Source organism: Homalodisca vitripennis, chromosome 8 (assembly GCF_021130785.1).
Source record: "Homalodisca vitripennis isolate AUS2020 chromosome 8, UT_GWSS_2.1, whole genome shotgun sequence".
In the NCBI taxonomy this organism is placed as follows: Eukaryota; Metazoa; Arthropoda; class Insecta; order Hemiptera; family Cicadellidae; genus Homalodisca; species Homalodisca vitripennis.
In genome coordinates, this window is record NC_060214.1 from 36,041,812 (window position 1) to 36,065,123 (window position 23,312).

The 23,312-nt window shown below is 34.2% G+C and overlaps 1 protein-coding gene across 1 annotated transcript; it reads left to right on the forward strand.

Moving 5' to 3' along the window:
- Positions 1 to 4,220: 4,220 nt before the first annotated feature.
- Positions 4,221 to 22,938, forward strand: LOC124367559 (coiled-coil domain-containing protein 137-like). Its single transcript, XM_046824492.1, has 6 exons — positions 4,221 to 4,381; positions 11,534 to 11,727; positions 16,917 to 17,026; positions 20,519 to 20,672; positions 22,020 to 22,234; positions 22,719 to 22,938. Exons 1-6 carry the CDS (start codon positions 4,305 to 4,307, stop codon positions 22,905 to 22,907), a joined length of 939 nt encoding a protein of 312 aa, XP_046680448.1. The 5' UTR covers positions 4,221 to 4,304; the 3' UTR covers positions 22,908 to 22,938.
- Positions 22,939 to 23,312: the final 374 nt, after the last annotated feature.

Here is a 23,312-nt window from a genome sequence, read left to right on the forward strand (position 1 = left end):
TAATGAATAAATTATATTGAAAAACCATGTTGAGTCTAATAATTAGTCACTCCTCTGTAAACGTAAATCTTAAGGAAATTTCATTGAAATAGTTGACTAAGAGTGTTTTATTTTATTTACTCTCTAAGGTGAAATTTGGAATGATAACTTTTTATGTCGACATTAGGAACAAATTAAAATCTGTTTTTAGCAATAGACAGACATATTATTTAAAGGTATCATTGAAATAAAACAATACTACATAAAATAAGAAATTGAAACATATGGTGCATTTATCTCTCTCTCTCTATAGGATGTCGAGTAACTCTCTGGACAAAGGATACCACATTATTGCTCAGGTCATGACAAACATATTTCTCAGCTAGTAGCTAACAATACAAACACTGAATAAACGGCAGCACTCAATGTGGCTATAAGCTGAGAACCTCAATGTAGGCCATATCTTGTCACAGTAAATCTGCTTTAAATAATTTATTTATGATTTGATTTAAATAATTTTTGTGTCATTAGATTTGTGATAAAATCCTCAAAAAACTGTTATCCTGTAATGCTTGAAAAAAATGCTAGTTTTCAAGATAGTCAAAAGTTGAAAGTTTTAATGGCCGCCATTTTGAAAAGACTAAACATAATTTCATTATATTTTTTATTGAAAGTACTATAAGTTACTGAACTTGCCTTGTTATTATAAACATTTGAGGCAAATTTGGTGTAATGTAATTTATCAGTTTTTAACATATTACTTTTTTTTATAAAAACACATACGGACAGACAGATGGGAAACTAAGCATCGGAAACCCATGTATATATGCTGAAATATGTTTATATTGACCAGAGCAATAACGTGGTATACCTTTATCCAGAGAGTTACGGGACACTGTATAAAAGGCAAAGCCCTCCTCACTCACTCATCACTTATTCTCCAACTACCCGATAACTCAGAAAGATGAAATTTGGCACTTGTAAACCACATGACTTAAATAGAGAAACTATAGTATTTTCGTAAAACTCAAACGCCTATATGAATTGAGATGTGGTTACAAATCTTGGAACAAGTATATATTCAAAATGTCAAAACCCCAAATAATTTGTACAGAAATAACCGTGAGAAAGTTTATTTCTAGTTACACAAACGGTACTAAATTTTCCAAACTCACTCATACTTGCCACTCATAAACACACCGTACAAATGACCGATACGATCCTACTGCTTGATTGCAAAACCCTTCTTCTAGTTTTATTCCAGAATACGTAATTTCAGAGTCTTCTGATTGGTCCATCACTCAAACTTTAGACAAATGTGTTCTCACTAATGAGAAATGTTGACGAACGAAAAGTATACTACAGGATCAAAACGAACCGTTCAGCCTAATTCAATATTCTGGAGCCCGGTTTAAACAGTTCGTTCAGCATTTGTCTAAACATTGCTTCCAACCTGCATTCCAATCCTTGCTGTAAGAACTACTGAACATGTTTGAAACCTGTCAATACAGTTCTAAGTTACGACTATAATATTCGACTTCAAGATTATAATATTTTCTCTAGTAACATTTTTTTTCTCTTTTTACATTTTTTATTTCCGAATTTCTAAACTTATTTTATTTTAAATAAACAATGTAGTACAAGTATCAAGAATTATTTATACTGCAGTCATCCAACTTATAATGTAAAAATGCCTTTTAAAGCCCAGCAGTTTGAAATAACACACCAATAAAATTACAAACATTAAAAAAATATGCACAAAATTGAATCTTTATATTTAAGTCTCTTATGCTTTAAGTAATTTTATCTGTCAGACATAAGACATATTTTTTATAGACATACAAAAAATTAACAGATCCAACTTTATAACTTGATACTATACTGTTTCAGGACAGACGTAGACAGACAAAACAATTTAGACAAAGAAGAAACGATGATATATTTAAATATATATATATATATATATATATATATATATTATATATATATATATATATATTATTGCGTGCCTGAGTAATAATTTTCAAAAACTAAATTTTTCAAATGAGACTAGAAAATACATAATCATCTTTATATATGTATATTTCTTGTGTTCGTGTGTATGTGACTGAACTCCTCCTAAACGACTGGACCGATTTTGATGAAATATTTTGTGTGTGTTGAAGGGGATTCGAGAATGGTTCAGATTCACAATTTGGTCCAATTAAATAGTTTATATAATAAATTTTTAATTTATAAATAGTTGTTGATGTTGGAGTGTTTATATTGGATTCGACAGACTGCGCTACGACACGTAATACAAAGCGAACTGATACTTAACAGCTGTTAATACTTTCAGCTGAAGTTCATCAAAGAGGCAGAAAACAATTGTTTACATTTAAACATAATTTAGAAAATTGTTATTGTAAAGTGCTTGATGAGTAGTGTAATGCAGGTTGCATAGAAGACGTCATTGCCTAATTTTAAATTTAGATTGCGCCAATTAAGTAGATAGTTGATTAATAAACTATCTAATGCAATGAAAATACTATTAAACGCTATTATGAAAACAACCTCATTGTACAAATCCGTGAATGTTTGCACATAACGTAATCGAATTTGGTTAGATCGAAGGTAAATGAAAAAAGCCGAAAGAAGACGCTCCATGATCGAAATTGGTTTTTGTTGATACATTTTCTTGATCGGAGCACAAGGCAAACGCCATAATAATACTGGAAATATCTTAGAGAGAAAATTAATATTAACAGACCGAATTTGATAATTTATAACTTAATTAGTTTATCGAAATTCAGCTCTATAGATTAATTGTACTGAATAACTTATCAAAGCATAAACCACGAAAGATAGAGGAAGGACATATGGTACATACCTTCGTAATGCGCTCAAGAGGCTCACGAAGAAACGACTATAAATTATCCCAACAATGTTTAGAATGTGATAGAAAAAGAATACGTGAATATAGTGTACTGTTTTTTCAACGGGAAATTGCGTGCGAAGCCGTGGGCAACTGCTAGTCATATATTTCTTGTGTGTGTGTGTGTATGTCACTGAACTCTTCCAAAACGACTGGACCGATTTTGACGAAATGTTGTGTATGTATTGAAGGGGATTTGAAAATGGTTTATATTCACAATTTGGTCCACTGGAAAATGTTTTTTTTTATTTATTTGTAATTTCTAAATAGTTGTTGATTTCAGAATGTTTTACATTAGATCCGGCAGACTGCGCTACGACACGTAATACAAAGTGAACTGATACTTAACAGCTGTTAATAATTCCAGCTGAAGTTCAGGAAAGAGGCAAAAACATTTGTTTACATTTAAATTTAGAAAATTATTATTGTAAATTGATTAATCAGTAGTGTAATGCAGACTGTATAGACGACCCCCCCCCCCCCCACCCCCCCCCCCCCCCACCCCCCCCCCCCCCCACCCCCCCCCCCCCCCACCCCCCCCCCCCCCCACCCCCCCCCCCCCCCACCCCCAATTAAAGCACTATCTGAAGAATTAAATCTTCCATCTGTTGTTTTGCGGATGTGGTGCTTGCTCATGCAGTGTGGCGAATGTACCTTTCCATGGAAGATTATAAATGGCCACGTGGAGTTGTTTTTGTAACAAGTTTGAACATTTCGATTTCTATTTCATTTCAACATTTCTTTCGCCAGTCCTCGGCGATCGAGTAATGGGATTTACATGTATTAAATATCTCGATAACAGTTTGAGATACCTAACAAAATTTTATTTATTGGAACAAATTTTAAGAAATGCTATTCGCATATCGGAATTTTTTTTATAGGTAAATAAATAACGGAGATATGATTTTTTTTTATTAAAAAAACAAACAAACGCTGTATTGCGATTAAATAGTGTACCTTGCTGGCCAATGACCGCGGCAAAGATATGTATAAGATTTAATTTTCGTACCACGTTTCAACTGTTTTGGGGCAGTTATCGTTTCCATAAACCGCGTCGTTTATACGCGTGGGTGCATGTGCACACACACATATTTGTGCAAAACACAACACACACACACACAAACACACCAAATTTCGCTTAGGGGTTTGGTGGTTTTGGGTTCTGGAGGTCATGTTTCAGTGAAGTCATGTATAAATTGGTCGTGCTACTTTGAATATTACAATAGACAAGCTTCATGTTCACATAGTCCTACCATCTGTTGATGCATAGTAAAGAAAAAAAACTGACCAAAAACATAACCTAAAAACAATTTCTGAAACATTGTGGTTTGTTATGTACTTATACTTTTTAGAATTCTTTATATCTTCTTGACCTTTTTATCTTTCTTTTGTCTTAAGTTTTATTTATCAAATGGGAAGACGAATTCCTGGTAAAAAACACAAAGGAGTCAAGGATCCAATAGCCCAGAAAGAATTAAGGGAGGAAGCGTAAGTAGGCAATTTTTGTTGAGCCATATAGGCTATTTAAAAATTTGAAATTGTGTATTTATTTATATTATATTGAGTATTAGTTTAATATATGGTATCAGTGAGGTTAATGGCTGGTGCTGCCAATCGGTTTTTCAACTTTATTAATGTATTGTGCTTGTCCTCCAGTGCAAGATATAGTTTTACAGGGTACAATTGGGTGATATGGTTTTAGTACTCTAAATGGTTTTAATAAGCGGCCTCCAACACAATCGGATTATGGTTATCGAATGATTCGAATCATCAATGACCAGCCAAAAGACTGAAAGCAAATTGTCAGAACAAATAACTTAAATAGATATTTCAAAAGAACAACATGGTTTTGCTAATTTTCAATCATAGAAATGGTAATGTATCATATTAACGGCCGGGGCGGTAAAATACGAGTTTTGCGTTATTAACTTATTGGAATCGTCCTATAGAACAAAAAAGTATAAGGTTTGATGGGGTGGAAATGAGAAATAACAAAGTTCTAGAAAATACAAAATAAAATCTTTTCAGTAATATCTCCATGTTCTACATCCACGTCTAGCGTCACGTGACCTTTTGTGGCCAATGATTGAACCTCGTGATGACGTCCATTGGTTGCACCGCCATCTTTGCAAGTTACGTAAATGAAAAATAATACAGAAATGAGCAGAATTTTGATCAAAATTAATAATGTTTTTCTTAATTTCGAGAAAAAAATTAATTACGAGTGCCTCTGATGCTGCCCCGCGCTGATGTCAATAAAAGAAAAACATCCCTCGAGATAGTACCTATCAGTAAAATATAAAATTCTAGAGGGGCTGATCAAAAATATAAATTGAAATGTAATGCAAAGGCAATTATGTAAAGTTAAAAAACTAAATAAATCATGAAAAACTCAAATATATAGATGGATATTAACAGAGAACACTTACCATTAGTGTGTTGGCGGATATAGCTGAGCAGCAGCAACAAAAAAGTGGTCTTATCACAACGAAACGACAAAGTCTCCCGGTTTAAGAACACCACTCGACCGCACAATGAACACATAATAAAATGAACGCAAAATAAAACAGCATTTAAAAAAATTCCATGTTCAATTAAAAAAGAGATAATTTCGTTTCGGTTAAAACGTAAACTCTTTACGTGCCATACGAAACACTCCGACACACACAATTCACTAGGGTTGGTTGAACTAGTGGATGGTTGATTCATCATTGTAAACGCACTCACTCAATCCGACCTACTGAAACACGATATCTTGTGTAGAACTGACCCATGCCCCGGAGAACTCAGATAACAGATATGCTATCAGTCCCCGGCCACAGATAATATTCAAGTAAACAGATTATCCAGACACAGCACACAAACTGAACATTAAAACAGTAGGAACTTAACCACTTATCAATATACCCCCTAAAATCATGTTATTTGTCATTTGCACCCCCTAGTACTATATATATTTTTTGTTCAGGAGGGTGAGCAGAATACGTTGGTAACGTCAAATTCGTGATTTGCCGCCCCGGCCTTTAATCTTACTGGTACGATAGAAATTAATGTATAAATATTAATATATTAATTACGCCAAAACATAACATTTACTTACTTTATGTATTTTCAAAGATAAACATCTGCTTATGAAACAAAGAAGACATGTACGTAACTGTTCTTGCTGCCATTAGTCAATAATGAAACACATGATTTTAATATTGAATTTATTTCTAAACACGTTTTTACTTTGAACTAATTTTGAGTGATAATTTCGAACTGAATCAAGTTTTAGGCTTTTAAAATCGTATTATAGTGAAGCTATACTTTAATTTCTTTTTTTTTTGAAGAGGAGGTCGACTGATCTCTTTTTCAAGCCTTATTCTGTCCGTCCTCATGGGCCACTGGCCTGTGCGAGGATCTTATCAAACAGAATAAAGTGGAGAGTTTATACAGTAAGAGGTTGATTGTACTGATAAAAAGTGCAATGGTCACAGACAGGATTTGAACCTGCACTACCTCTAACTCAGACCCAAAGTCTAACGACTTGGACAGCTCGGCTATTGGCACTCCAAAAAATCGGCACCCATGGAAAATAAACGTATTTGTTTTAGATTACATAAAATAACTAAACTTTATTTAAACGGCCTTTGAGCAATGTTAGTACTTGCAATTACTTTAGCCAATCTGAAATAGTATTTTTGCAGGTACTGATGATGTGAAAAGTACATTAATAAATAAAACAGCGAGTTTGTTTGATTTCAACTAAAATAGTACACAATTTTTCATTATATTCATAATACCAAATTTAGAATGTTAAAAACAAGTCTTCTCAAGATCGTTTTTAGATGTTGTGTTTGTTTTTACTTTTCTAGCAGTGAAAACGCTATTTGATTTGATTTTCACCTTTAATCCTAGTTTTCATCTTGTCAATAAAGAGCTGGACAATTTGGATTTAAAGGAGCAAGGTCATTATCTTGTAATCATTTAGAACATTGCTCAGTGTTTATAAAAATATTTTGAACATATACATCGCCATTTTTCTTATCGTTGTCACTAGCCTTCTCTTACATAAACAAAATAACAACAGCTGGTAATGATATCATCAGCTTTATATAGTCTAAATAAAGAAAACTGGCAATGATTATTTATGAATATCTTGTGTTGGTGGCAGCTTATTATACTGTAGTCGTATAATTTTATTCTTATATTTTTTATTGTTTTTCTTGGTATCTATGGTTTTTAGCATTATCTGGCCTGCAGTGTTAAAAGTGACCACCACGACAATTGAATTAACTATTAGTTGAAAATATTGAATATAAATACATTTGACCTATAGATATTCATAATTAATAATTGCAAGCAGTTATTTAATACAACAAAAATATTGTTTTAAAAATAAGTTACTTAAAACAAAATAGAATCATTTTCATAGTGAGTAATGACATCAGCAAGAACAATGGTGATGAAGATGCACTTTTTGTGTAAAAATGTATTTTTAAACATTGAAGAATGTTTCAAATGGCTACAAAATGATGATTTTGCTCCTTTAAAACCCAAAGTGTCTAGTTTGTAGTAAGGAGTTGAAAACAAGAATTAAAACTGGAATAAAAATTTAGCGTTTCATTGCAAGAAAATTCAGATCAAATATGACATTTCAAAAAACACACTTTACTTTTTTATCCTCTAATTTAAGTTTGGTTTATTGAATGTGTTATCAATTATGTATTAGTTTAGTTGCAAACCAAACCAACTATCACTTCCTAAATTAATAAATTAATGTAGTTTTGATGTCGTCAGTACATGCAGAAATATTGCAGATTGGCTTTCATTTTGTAGAGGTTTGTTTTTTAACGTTATAAAGATATAACTAAAGTATTATTATCTTCTATAATATTAATTATCTATATTTCTTTTACATATAAAAAAATATAGCTTAAACTACAATACATATTAAAAGCCTATAACATAATTCGGTTATACATTATGGTCCAAAATAATTTAAACTAAAGTAAAATCATGTTTATGGTATTTGAGTAATGGCTGCAATTACAATGGTGACGTGTACAGATGTTATTTGTGTCACAAGGTATCAGATACATTTATCCTTAAAATTGTAAAAAGTAATTAAACATTACACTGTTTTGTTCGTTATATTTTCTAAATATGCATAGGCTAGCCTGAATCATTAATTTATTACATTTCAAGATATAAAAACAACCGAACTATACTTTAATATGAAATACCTTTAACATAATTTGGTTTCACATTTTGATTTCAGTAGTTTTAGATAATCATGAATATCGAGGATTTGATTGTCGTGATGGCCGCTTATTATACTGCAGCCATTATCTGTATCCAATAACTTATCTGAATGTTCTATAGTCAGAACAGGTAACAACCATCCTGTGTAGTAGCCTTTGCTGTCTTATGGATAACCGTGGTATTCATTACTCAACTACAATAGGCTGGAGTATAGTAAACGCTAACTCCACAATCGAATTAAGGAACTAAATTATCAATTCTTTGTTTGAAGTTTGTTTTTGACAATGGAAGGATTGTGAAGGCAACAGGTTTTGGTACTTTGGGAATATACTGACCACACTAGTATGAAGAACACAAAAATATAAATTTATAGAAACAAACATGATAGAACGAAAAAAAAATTTTTTTATTACAAAATTACAAACTTACAAGCATTTCCAGGTATTGTTGTCACTGTTATCTTATCTTTCTCGAGAATCCTGATTACGGCAGGCCGCACGGCATCACATGATTATTTAAGTTTTTTGCACGGTACATAATTGCCTTTCCATTACAATTCAATTTATATTTCTTATCAGCCCCTCTAGAATTTGATATTTTACTGATAGGTACTATCTCGAGGGATGTTTTTTCTTTTGTTGACATCAGCACGGGATTCGGCAGCACCTTTGGTGGTCCCGAAATGGTCGGAGGCACTCGCATTTTGGGTGGCGGGAGTGTGATCAAGAATAAAAACAAGTTTTGAGTATTTTTTTCAATAAAGAGTTTTAGTTTTTGTTTGGTAATGTTTGTTTTTGTTGAATTTTTGTGTTTGGAGAAATGTAGGGGTAAAACACGGAAGTACAACAAAGCGACGCACCAGCTGAATGGGCGACGAGACTCTGCAATCACGTTATCTACTAGACCGCTTGACTTTGACCTCTGTCTGAGGATGGGGGGGGTTTGCGATAAGACAATTCCTGTTTTTATATTGACGAAATATTGTTCTACGCTAATCTAGTAATCAGTAGAAGCAAAATGTCAAATAAAAATTCATGTCTGGGTGTGCTCGGTATAATCCCAAAGTACCCAGGTTTTTTCCGGACATTTCCCATTGTTCAACGATTCAATAAAACCAATAACACTATGTTTCGAGACCTGCAATATGATCTCTTCCTCAGGTGAATAACTAACCTAAAACATAACTACAATCTTTTATAATCAACACACAAAGTAAAATCATGTGTATGGTAGGCCTATTTTAGTAATGGCTGCAAGTACAATGGCAATGTATATGTTAGAACAGAATCTTTTGGTGAGTGTATAGTTTTTATTAAGTGTATGTTTTAGAGTTAGTGTGCATGGAATAGACACACAACATGGCTGTGGTGGTTCCTGACTTATGTGTGTCACAACACTCTGGTATGTTTTGTTTACTTTAACCTGGATTGTAGTTATATAGTCACCTGAGGAAGAGATCAGATTGCAGATCTCAAAACGTAGTGTTACAGTACTAGTTATATTGTATCATTGAAAAATGGAATATGTCACAAAAAATCCTGTTTCCTTCCCAAATTATCAATTAGAAATATCTAAACTATCAAATACAAAACATTTCAATTAAATAGTTATTTACAATTTCAATTATTGTCAGTTTTTTTTAATGTATTGACAATAACCAACTTCATCCTTGGTTACACCAGAAACTTCAGATCTCCTCTGTTACTGGTTTTTCTCATAAGGTCGTTGGTTTGACCTGTACTTAAGTATGCTTCACCCATATGGCGCCCTTACCAAATGGGCCATATCAACATGCTAGAAAAAAATCCATTTACGTTTTAGAAGAATGCTGGGATGTAGACTTCTGGGTATCTCGAGACCCCTGTCGCTGTTTTAGAGAGGCTGTAGGAGTTACAGTCCCCACTGTTGAGGCACAGGAGATCTGACCTCAGCTTACTCTAAACTGGTGAACGGTCTCATTGAATGCCCTATGTTGCTGTACGGTATTGCCTTCGCAATCATTCAATGAGATCCAAATCTATCTTTTGGCAGGGATGTCTGTGTACAAACTATAGCTATAATAGCGGTCTATTGAGGTTGGTGAGGGAGAGAGCCTAGTTTTATCTGATATTGACTGCTTCGGTGTCTCTCTTGCCTAATTCAAGAAACAAGTTCGTGAAGTGTTATTCAATCCTTATGGCCTCTCTTTTTTAATGTAGTCAGCACTTGACCTGTATTATATTCAAAATTCAAATATACTTCTGTCACCATCAAAATTAATTATATTTTTGTTTTGTTCTTTTTTTAACCAGATCATTAAGTTGTGATAGGGATTTGTTATCTAATTATTTGTTATTTGTTACAGTACCTATCGTTCTGCTGTTTATTTTTTATATTGTTTATAAGTTTATCTTGTTATTGTATTGTAATTAAAGGTGTTGAAAGGAAGTAAATGTAGTTAAAAATGAATTCAAACAAAGTAAAATCATTTGTATTGTACTTGAATAATGGCCACAAGTACAACGGCAATGAACATGTTATTTGTGCTATAAGCTGTCAGACACGTTTTCATTCAAAATAGTGTATACTACATTAATTTATGTTCAATAAAGTAAAAAAGAGGAATAGAAAGAAAGACTAATTTGATGCACACTTTAAAACTAGCTGTTAAGGAAAGGGTTCCAACTGGTAAGTAATTGTGCAGAGAGTTGTGTGAACTTTGATTACCACCATATTGCCTAAATATACATTTACAATACCTTTGTATTAATAAAAATACCTGTTGTAACAAAATGGCTACTATGTTATTTATAAACCTAGAGAGAAATTCATACATAGTTTTCCAAACTTTTTATGAACAATTGTTTGTATCTTGAAGGAGAGGATTAGACCAAACAGAGTACAGAGCAAAGTTGAACCAAAGAATCTGTAGTACACTCACATAATGTGCTGCACAAAGTGCGAGGGTAGTGCTGGCAGACTTGCTCGTGTCTTGCTGAGATGTAATGATTTCCTCAACCTTAGCTTACTAGCATGAATAAGCCATTCCACCAGTATAATTTTCTCCTCAGCTCACTCCAATTCGACTTGTTCTGATGTGTGGTGGTTTTTATTCCTGCTGTTGTTTGGTCACAATTCACATGATTCCACATACGTGGACTAAAGCTGTTTGTCAATCTGGTGTGTGTAGATTAACACTGGTGCTTATGTTGGTATATTTTGAGGTAGGCTATGTAAAAAATCCCTTGTTTTTTTTTACTTAATGTTGTTTTGTACTTATAGTTTCTTTATGTGCTGTAGTTTTGAAGATAGTAATGAAAAAAATAACCTAACCCTTTTCCACAACTATATTTTTCTACACAATGATGTACCGTCTAAACAAATATTCAGCCTTCTGATGTAGCTATTTTTTAGGCTAAAACATTGCATCAATGCTCCACCAAAGGATATTGATGTTCAAGAAATACCAAAGAGTCTTGAGAGACTTATAAAACTGAAGCAGATGACCAAGGAAGGCATGTTCAATAAAGTAAAAAAGAAGAATAAAAAGAAAAATACTAATTTAATGGACACTTCAAAACTAGCTGTTAAGGAAAAGGTTCTACCTGGTAAGTAATTGTGCAAAAGGTTGTGTGATTGTTATAGTGTAGCCTAAATGTATTGACCAACAATGAATATATAATGTGGGACTGTTATTATAGTCTAGAATTTGGCCTGGACTATTATTATTAGTGTTTACATTTTACTCCTTAATATTTTTTTTTCAACTTATTCTTCCAACAAAATTAGAAGTACAATTAAATAAGTAAATACATTTCAGTAGACATGGACAGAAGTATCCATAGAGATAAAATAAACACTCTGTATATAATTAACTAATTAAACCTTTTAACCCTGACGTCCTATATATAGGACCGTTGAGTTATTGCCAAAAGTACTGAGGTCCTATATGTAGGACGTCCTTCATCTCTGCTAAAAATACCGACGTCCTTTATATAGGACCTTCACTTTTTTTTATTTATTGGTATTTTAATTTTGCCTAAGTCTAACCAATTTTAAATCAGCTGTTAGGTAATGAAATTATAAACAAGGAAATAAATATAATTTGTAAGTCTTTGAAGACTTGTCTTGGTAGCAGACTGCTTTGAAAGTTGCTTTGTCATCTGTCAGCTGTCTACATGACTCACCTGACTGTCCAGCTGGTGAAGAAACTATATTGCAGTTTAGTTTTGTTTATGATGTGAGTTGGTTATGTAAACTGTAAACATAACCAGTAAATATGACTCATGACAATGTTAGTGATACAATTGAACATATAATCGCTAATTCAGACAACCTAGACCTACCTGCTATTCAAGAAAATGTAAATGATGATAATTTACACCCTGTAAATAATGATGCCAATGATGATTGGACTGTTTGTGATGTAAAAAATGACCCAGGCTATGATCATAATAATATTCTATTCTTTGAGACACCTGAGCCAAAGCATTGCCCTCCTCATAATTCAAAACCCATTGATTATTTCTCATTATTTTTTACAGTAAATCTTCTTACCACATTTGTAAATGAAACAAACAGATATGCTAGGGGGTACATTAGTAAACATTATGACACATTAGCTCCAAATTCAAGTGCAAGAATGTGGAAAATCGTCACTTTACCAGAAGGAAAGTGTTTATTACTGTTCTCTTGAACATGGGACTCAATCCTAAACCCACAATAAAGATGTAAATTGAACTGCGCCATCAGAAGAGCAAAACGAAATTACTTTTCACGACAAGCTGAATTGTAAGGACTCTAAATCATTCTGGGGTGTTTTAACGGTCCGGTGGAGTGCTGGAAAAATGACCGTAATAGTGACGATATAAGATTCTCAGCTGATGACCTCAACAGGTACTTTGCAGCATGGGTGGTGGAAGCGGGATTAGCCTCGAGAAACTGAATTTCTACAGAAACAATGTTTGTGAGGATCTAGCGCATGGTTTCAATTTTGTGCCAGTTACTGAGGGTGAGATCAAATGCATAATGAATAACATTAACGTCAGTGGCTGTGGGGACTGATGGAATATCTATCAGGCTAGTGAAAGCCATGAGCCCATATTGCTTGGAGCTATTACGCATTTGGTTAACCTGTCCCTTGCTTCTGGGTGTTTTCCATCATGCTGGAAGCAAAGTCTTGTCACGCCCATACCCAAAATAAAGAATCCAAGTGTGATTTCCCAATTTAGGCCGATATCGATCCTTCCGGCCATGTCAAAAATCCTTGAGAAGGTAGTGGTGAATCAGTTGACAGCTTTCATTGAGGCTGAAAATATTTCTTCCTGTACATCAGTCTGGTTTTAGGAAGTCTTTCAGCACTACCTCCGCCTTGATAAACATTATGGATGAGCTGCATGTAGCGAAAGATAAAGGTTTTGGAAGTATTTTGGCGACGCTTGATTTCTCTGAAGCGTTCGACTCAGTGAATTATGAACTGTTTCTTGCCAAATTAAATTTCTATAGGTTTAATGAAAATCGCTATAAAATGGTTTGGCTCATATTTGAGCGGTCGGAGTCAGGTGACGAAGGTAAAAGAAAACTGCTCTTCCTCGCTGTCGAAGGATACAGGGGTTCCTCAAGGTCATGTTTAGGGCCTGTTATGTTCATTTTATATACTGCTGATCTTGAACTTGCATTGTCCTCGTGTTCACTCTACTCCTATGCGGATGACTCTCAGGTGCTTCTAACATATCCCCCTCCAGGTGTCCCATGAAGCGGTGCAGTGTTTCAATGCTGATCTGCGTAGGGTTAAAGAGTTGGTCGGAGGGACACATGGCCTAAAGTTGAATGCAGATAAGTGTTCTGTGGTGCATTTTTTGCTCACCATCCATTAAAGAGACCATGAACAGGAGTATTCTCTCTGTTTCTGTTTGAGGGTATTTGTTTGGAGGATCGTGTTTTTGTTAAAGTCCTGGGAGTTATAATTGACAATCAGCTAAACTTTCTTAAACATGTTGAATTGATTTCTCAACGTGCAATGTGTAAAATTGAGAGTTTTGAATAGATACAGAGCGTTAATTCCAATGCTTTCAAAGCTGCATATTGTAAATTCTCTGGTATTTCCATCAATATATTACGCCCTTCCAGTGTTTGGTAGCTGCTTAACTCAAGAGGCAAATGTCATCCTTGCACGGATACAGAAACAGTGCGCTGAGGTTTGTTTATAATCTAAAAAAAATTTGACCACATCTCACCTTATCGCAAAAGAGCAAAATTTACACTCTGTTCAAGATATTTGTAGGCTCCAAACTGTGACATTGGTGCATAAGGTTTTGGTAACTGGTGAAACCCTCTTACCTGAGACGGAAACTAGTGGCGCGAGCGACTCTAAGAGAACGGCACACTTGACAGGACGACAAGCTGCAACTGCCGCGTGTGCGGTTGGAGGCTACAAAAAGGTCCTTCTCGTACTTTGGACCCCAGGAGTACAATGCCTTACCACCAGTTATAAAGACTTTTTGTCTGTTAAAAACTTTCAAAAAGGAAGTTAAAACTGTATAGGTAAACCTTAATGATGTAACTGTTGTTTAAGTATGAATTTTCTATGTAAATTACCAGCACGCAATATTTGGGTGTCACAGTTTAAAAATACGAATTGTACTGTTATGATTAGTTTGACGTGAGTCGATTTGTAAAACAGATTGTAAACTGAAATCCGCTCAAGAATAAAGGCCTTATTTATTTATTTATTTTATTTATGTACTGGTCTACTACAGATTCCCAACATATTTAAAGTAAATTATGTAAATATGTAAATAGATATGAACTCTAATTTTTCTAGTTATTTTATAATTTATAAACATACTTTTTTATTGCAATAGTCAATTTGTGTTATTTACTATAAAAGTGCATCAAAGACACAGAAACCACTATTGACTTGTAAAATGGACAAATTGTTGATTTTACCACAATTTTGAACAATTCATCGTTCTTTCCAAGTTTTTGAAGGTAGGTGTCTGAATTTTTGTATGTTGACTTAGAAATACATTGTGATGATTATGAATATAATTTTGTCTAATGAAATGTGTTCATGAAAACTAGTTTTTATGCTTCAAAATAAAAAAAATCAAAATTTTTTTGACATTATTTGTTTTTTTAAATATTTTTATTAATTTTAATTTTGCGTTTAAGTATTTTTTTTACGTAAAATACTTTTATTTTGTAAGAAAATAAAAAAAAGTTATGATTCTATGTCATAAAATAAAGGTGTTATGATTTTTGAAAAAAAAAAAATATCTACAAAAACGCGAATTTTGACCCAGTATTTTTCAGTATGCCCAAAAATTTTTTGCCAGGGTTAAAAGGGTTAATGATATACAATGATATACAGAGTGTGTCTGGATCCATTCAACAAAATTCTAGGGTGTATTTTAGAGATAAAAGATTATTTGTTTATCATATAAAAATATATTCTAAAATCAAGACCTTCAGAATTAGATCTTTTAAAATTTCAGAACAAATAAATCACATATTTTATAATTGTAGGTATTCTACTTAGACGTTTAGTGGAGATTTCTAGATATTTAAATGCTAAAAATTAATTGAGAAGTCTTAAAGAAATTTTAAAACATACACTGCTGTATTTGAATCACATGTACAGTGTCATGTTGCACTGATGGAATATGTGGCTGATACTGACAGGAGTCAGTTGCAGATTTTGGCTTTTTTTTGTGTGCTATCATTTCATACCTTTTCTGAACATGACTCCTGATAATCAGTCACAATTGGCAATACACCTCTATTAAGAGGTTATATTTCATGTTGATATATATTATTTGCTTGTCAATACTGTGTTTTCGAGAGGAAGTAAAAATTGAAGGATGTAGAAAGGAAATATTTTGAGATTGTAATAGTCTAACAATTTATGACATGAACTATACTGTAGATTATGATTGGCAACCAGAAGATTGTTGTACATAATTATTGGTGATCATTAGGGATGTAGCATTTTTAACAGTTATGCTAAACATATTTAAAGGAAAAATTCTAAACTGATTTGAAAATTTTTATTCACCTCCTTCGGAATTGTGATCTGTGTGTGTGATCTCTTGGTTAGAGAGCTGTAAACTTTCTCCTACAAATATGGTGAAGATCAAGGGGTATGCAACTTTACATTCTCACATTTTCGATAGACTATCTCTTAGGGTTTCAAGGGGTAAAAGGTAGAGTAAAGGAGATTATATCACAGTTATTTTACTGCAAAACAGAAAAGTGTTTTAGAATTGTCAGCTTATTTACATTTTTGTTCTTAAATGTTTTCAATATCTCGTAAGATTTAAAGATAGCAACCATAAAACATTTTCAGAGTATCATCAGTAACATAGATTCATTACAAGTGAATACGTTTAAACATAATTTCTAGTTGATTGCAACCAAACCAAATCCACACTTGTAGAAACCAATTATTTAAATTTTAATCTTGTAGGGCTTCAAAATTATGGGATTTTATACATTTTTTCAAGTGTTACCAGTTCATTAATAATACTACTTTTGGTGGTCATGCAGTCAATGTTTCACAAAATTAACCTTCAAACTAATAATGCATCTTCAGTTTGATATTTTGACACATTAGCCACACATAAAATAAAAATCTACCTTTCTTCCAACTATGCTCGAATGAATATTATGTATTTGTAAAATGGTTCCAAGAAAGTGAAGTTTGGAAGTGACTCTTCAAAGGAAGGAATTGCATGGAACTTTGCCTTGGAGTTATGCTGGTAATTGCTAAACATAAGCATGATGATACTTTTTACAGGGATGACTAGGCCTGACAGAGAACTGCCTGTACTAGTCCAGAAACGTGGAGAACCAGATAAGGTCTTTTTGAACCGGGTCAGACTTGCAACAAACAGTTTTATCAAGGAGGTAAGGCTGACTTGTAAAGGATATTAAAATTTGTGATATTTATTAAATTTTTTAATACCAGAGATTTTAAAGTTTGATGCAGATGTCATCTTTGTGCAGGCTGTAGAAATGCAACAATGATTAGGCAGTCACAAAAATGTGACTAAAAAGTGTAGCTAATATTAAATATATTTACGAGGTGTGTCCAAAAAGTATCCGAACTGACGTTACTCGGTGGCAACGGCAATCTGGTCCCCTTCAAAGTACTCCCCTCCACAAGCTACTACCTTATTCCAACGCTCCTCTCACTTCCAGAAACACTCCTTAAATTCATTTTGCGGAATGGCTAACAGGTCCTTCGTCGCATTTTGTTTTATTTGTTCAACATCGTAAAATCTTTTTCCTTTTAAAGGAATTTTTATTTTCGGAAATAGCCAGAAGTCACAAGGAGCTATGTTAGGACTGTAGGGAGGCTGTCGTAGTTGGTTGATGTCGTGTTTGACCAAAAAAACGCTTAATAAGATTTGAGGAATAGCTGGCGCATGGTCATGGTGCAGGATCCAGTCACGGCTTGTCCACAGTTCAGGTCGTTTCCTTCGCACTGCATCTTGTAGCCGCCTTAGGACCTCAAGATAATACTCCCTATTCACTGTCTGGCCTCTTGGAGCATATTCGTGATGAACAACGCTGTCCTGATAAAAAAAAAAAAACTGTCGGCATTGTCTTGACATTGCTTCGACTTTGTTTTGCTTTTTTCGGTCGTTGCTCTTCGCGAGTTTTCCACTGTGAAGAGCCTTTGTTTCAGGGTCGTAGCCATAAACCCATGACTCATCACCAGTAATAACTTTTTTAAATAGGCCTGGGTCACTTTTGATCAAGTCCAGATTGTCCTGTGCGATTTCAAGTCGACAGTTCTTTTGGTCTTCTGTCAGCAGCCGAGCAACAAATTTTGCCGAAACACGGTTCATTTTAAAATCTTCGTGTAAAATGTTCCAAACTGATGATTTTGGTATTCCTAAATCTTCTTCCAGCTCTCGGACAGTCAATCGACGGTTTTCATTAATTGCTGCACGGACACGTTCAAAATTTTCAGCGTTTCTGGCTGTTGAAGGCCTGCCAGATCGGTCATCACTCTCCACTGATATGCGGCCATTTTTAAACCGCCTAAACCACTCTTTTATTTGTGTATCGCCCATAGACACGTCACCATAAACTTTCTGTATCATAGTAATCGTCTATGATGCTGAATGACCAAGTTTTTGGCAAAATTTAATGCAAATGCGCAACTCAACACGTTTAGTCATATTGAAATGCGACGCACACACAAGGCAGTACTGTACGGAACAGAACGCTGTGACTCACTGAGTGACCGGATCGTATTCAATGTCTAATATGGGAAGGAGTAGGCTCGCCCCTCCCCTCCAATAACCGGTTCGAGCCAGTCAGTTACGCCGTGGCCGCCTACTGGTCGGCGGTCGGATACTGTTTGGACAGACCTCGGTATATTTGTTACTTGAGTTGCTTATAATGTTGTAAAAGTGTACTAAAATCAATTTGACCGGAGAAAGCACTAAATGTTCACTTTGTATTTCTCAACTTGATGAAAATGATTAATATGTAAACCATACACAGTTTTAGTTGATTTTCTTAGTTTTAGTCTTACATCAAATTATAAAGTAGCTGCAATGTGTTCTATACATGAGCACTCTTGTCAACACCATTTACAATTTTTGTAATATGCTTTTGTTTGCTATCTGAACATTTACATCAACATCACAAACAACAATAGCGATATATCTGTGTTCTCTGTCTGAACACTCACGTCAGTATTACATACAATGGCGATATATATTTGATAGAGAGCCACACACAATCTTTTAACCTTCAAGATGTCTCAAAGTCAGTCAAGTTGAGTAATGACTGTAACAACTATTGTTGAGATTGATTTCACTATAGAACAAAAGATACTATAAAATTAAACAATTACCTGCACTAAAATCTTTACACATGTTTCACTGAAATGTGTCGTTGTGCAAATGCTCCTCTGCAGTCTCACAGTGGTTTTCATCGTGGCTAAAAAATTATATCCAACCAATATAATTAACATCAGAATACACAAAATAAAAGCCCAGGTCACTGAAATTGTACTTATGTATACTTCTTACGTTCATTGAATGAGTGCTGTCTATTATTGAAGCCCGTTACTGTAAAGATATTGTGCATGTGGATGCATAATGTTTTCTGCACCTGAGTTCAATGAAGTATGTCCTATAAATGTGAATTTAATTTGGCAAAGTCTATTGTTTTGTTGAAAAGATTTAACACATTCACTCTAGCTTTATATTTAGCGATATTGGTTCTTTTAGTCTGATTCTGCTCTGTAATGCATCTGCCCCAGTCAACGTGTTAACTTCCAAGTTTAATTAATGTGAACAGGACAAAAAATTTTCAAATAAGGAAACACGGAAACAAAATGTTTTAGTAAAGTAGAATTTGGATGACGTCCTCAGTTTCAAAAAACAAATTCAGTTTTATTAGTTTGTTTTTCAGCTAATAATTTGTTTTGGAAGCAAGATTGTGTGAAATGTTAATTACAGTGCAACCTCGTTAAGTTGGACTAGCCGGGATCGTGGCTGATCCGACATTACAAAAATTCAGGTTTGAACGGAGGATGTTGAAAAAAAATAAAGAACTTCATGTACAAACAATACATTATTTGTTTAATCCAGAAAGACAATTAAACTACACATCACGATAAAGTACGATACAACATATACAATTAAAATTTTCTGAAAGAATTTTGTTAATTTGAGTTGGGTCAGCTTTGAATGCTGTGCGGTCATGCATCTTTTTCAACATGAGAAGCTCGGCAGGTGTTGTCTCTTCATGTTGCTTGAAATAAGCCATTAACTCGCCCAAATGAGATGCTGCTTCTGCATGGGTTATAACTGTGATATTTTCTGTGTTTTATTCATCAATATCCTCCCTATTATCAACATCCTAATTGAAACAAGTCACAATACATGTAATTATTGAGTTTCTAAGAACAGTCTACTGATAAACAAACATCTGTGCCAAGCTTGGAAGTCTGGGCAAATGACAAAAAACTAATTTCAAAATTTCTTGATCTGATCTGGGCACCCGGAGATCTGACAAAGGGGTCCGACTTAATGAGGTTGCACAGTACTCTTCCTCATCTAGTAGATATAGAGTAGACACATCTCTAGATTCATTAGTACCTAAACATAGTATGGAGTGTAAGGCCTAAGTGTAGTTTTTATAGAGGGTGATCCACGGATTTAGCCTGGAACAACTATTCACATCATGTTGGCTCAGATTACATTTTAGGTAGATGTTGTTTACAAAATCAGCCTATTACAAATGTCCTCATGGTAGCCTTACAATCCATCCTGTTCATAATAGTTTATTGAGAAATAACATATTTCTCAAATAGCCTAGAAATACAGTATAAGTAGATTTTTAAAATTTATTGTCTAATTGTATTTGTTTAAGGTGAATTTCGAAGTGAAGCACAACATGAAGATGAAGAGAGATAAGAAGACTGGGGAGGTTACGTTTGAAAAAGTTGAGTTGGATCCTATAGAGAAAATGTTCCAAAAAAAGATACTGGCTACAGAAAAACGGAAACACAAGAAAAACCGCAAAGGTGAGTGAAACCTTAACAGAGTAAAGAGAAATATCATTTGTACGATAGTGAATGAGTTGTGTTGTTGGTTTACGGTAGTGATCAATAAATTAGTTGAACAATTCTGAAAATAGTACACTGGAATGTAAAAGGTTAAAGAAGGTAGAAGTATGTCACACCACGTGCTGCTTAACCTAGTTGATTCTCTTGCTGCTAAACAGAAAATATTGGAATCATTGTGTTCCTACATTTGTGGTTTGGCGTTATGTAATATTTTTTGTTTCATATGTTCAAACTATAGTAATGGATCAAGCTATGATTATGATTTATTGCTGGTGTAGGTTTATTTGCATGAAACATCTGTTTGTTTTTATTTAGTATAGTAGTTGTTATGTTTTCAGAGTTAGGATACTTTTCAAATAAGTAAGGTTAATTGTCTTGTATGAGAAAGTTTGCCTTTACTTAAGTTTATTTGGTATGTTCAAATATTTGTTTAAATTGTTTATAGTTTGTTATATTAATATTAACTATTAACCTTTTGAGTAGTAATTTTCCAAACATCTAAACAAGCCCCAAAAAATTAGTTAAAAAAATGTTTTAGGCCTGAATAACTTTTTATTGTATTTTTATTTGATCTAAATTTAGATCAGAAACTATTTTCTGCTTAAAAAGTCTTATTTAACCACTTTTTCAAACAATTTTATTAACTCCCTATTTTGGTAATAAGTAAAAGGAAAAATAAAGTAGATAGATATTTACATTGTATAAGTCTACATCATATAAAAAAGATAAATCCAAAAAAACAGCTGAGCAGTCACAGTCAAGGCAGGACATATCCTAGCATTTCATTCGAGCTAACTGACCATGCCTAGTAGCAAAACACATTACACACTCCTGACACCTAGTGGATGTAATTTGAACAACAATAGTTTGCTACTAAACTCGTGGAGTCATGTCTGTGTTGGTCATATAAAAAGGAAGTTTAGATAAATGCTTTAAGATAAATATAAAAATGCAACAGAGATGTTAACAGGATTTCGGACATTTGCCATCGTTACAGGTTATAAAAAAGTGTAACGATGGCAAATGTCCGAAATCCTTGTAACCTTTTAAACCTTCCATTATCAATAACACAAAATTAAAAAAAAAAAAAAAAAAAAAACAGTGATGTCGTTACGTGGCTTTTAGTGTGGCAACATGACTTGCGTCTTTACTGTTCAAATGGTTAACAATCATCTTGTTCCATGTAGTGGAAACATGTTTGCATTTTAGTTTACCATTGTTTCTACTGTAAACAAATTTTCACTTTATTTCAATTGGAACTCAATAAAAACTCTAATACTACTATATTGTGTTCAATATGACCAGATGTAGCCGAGCAAGAAGGGTTGAGTAAAACTGCCAGACGCCGAATGAAACTTCAGGCGAGGAGGGCTGAGCAGGAGCTGCCCGAGAAGGAAGTAACGAGAGAAGATGATTTCTCCAAACTCCAGGACAAGGTGGAGTTCAATGAAGTCGTTCACCGGCCACCACAGCTCACGGCGTTACCGAGGAAGGCTGTGGCTGCTGACTCAGCGAGAAGGGTAGGTCTGATTGTCAGCCGTTTTTATAAGAATAAAGCAGGCAGGGGAAAAGGGTACAGTGGGGAAAATTAATGCAGTTCATAAAATGCAGTTATTACTGAGGCATTCTGTATTTGTTGGCAATTTCATAGTTCTTAAATGTTTAGTTTTTAACAAACAAATGTTTAGCACAGGTGACTATACTATACAGGTAATAAAAGTATGGATAAGGGAAATTATCCATACCTTTTTAATGTCCACACCTAGAAAAACCAAAAACAGTAAACCTCTATAGGTTAAAAAACTGCACTTATTACAAGATTGCCCCTAACCAAAAAATACCAAATTTTGGTCCCATATTAAAAGTTAAAAATGTAAACCCTGTCGAGTTACACTATTTGACTGTATAATAATAGTAAATATCCTTGCAACGTATGAAAGATAAAGTATTTGTAATCGTAAATAAGTTTTAAAATCTACTTAGAAAACCAATCTGCTGTTTTAGCCTGGAAGCAAACCTGGTCTCCTACTGACACAGATCTTGGCCTCAAGTGGCAGATCGAACCGAGAACTGAGTGGTCGGCGCAGGGACCTATCAGCGTCCGATCGGCGCAGGCTAGACTCAGCGCAGACTGATGCAATTCAAGCTTACCGGCAGATGAAAGCTGCTCGTGCCACTGCTGCTGTTAGATAGTGTTCTTTTGTGAAATAAAAGTTTTTATCTTGAGTGTTTATTAATTTTATTATTTCATTCCTAACTTGTTTCCATTAAATTCAATTAACTTTGAAGATATTGTTTACCAAAGTTAAACAATTTTGGAGGTTTTCACCGAATAGCCTATTTTATTATTACGAGGGCTGTTTGTTTTTCAAGTTCCGTTTGTTTCTCCAAATAACCAGCGTAGTGGCGGGAGGCGGGGCTGCGTGTTGTGCAATTGCGCCGCTCCCCCACTACAACCAACGCCGTTGCCGGCTCCAATCCATCAGTCGTAGCCGAGCTACGGGCGAGTAAAGATGGCCGCTACGATCAATTCTCCCGCCAGTTGTGAGTTGCGAAGTGTGATTCGTTTCCTTCAAGCTGAAGGATGTAGTGCTGCTG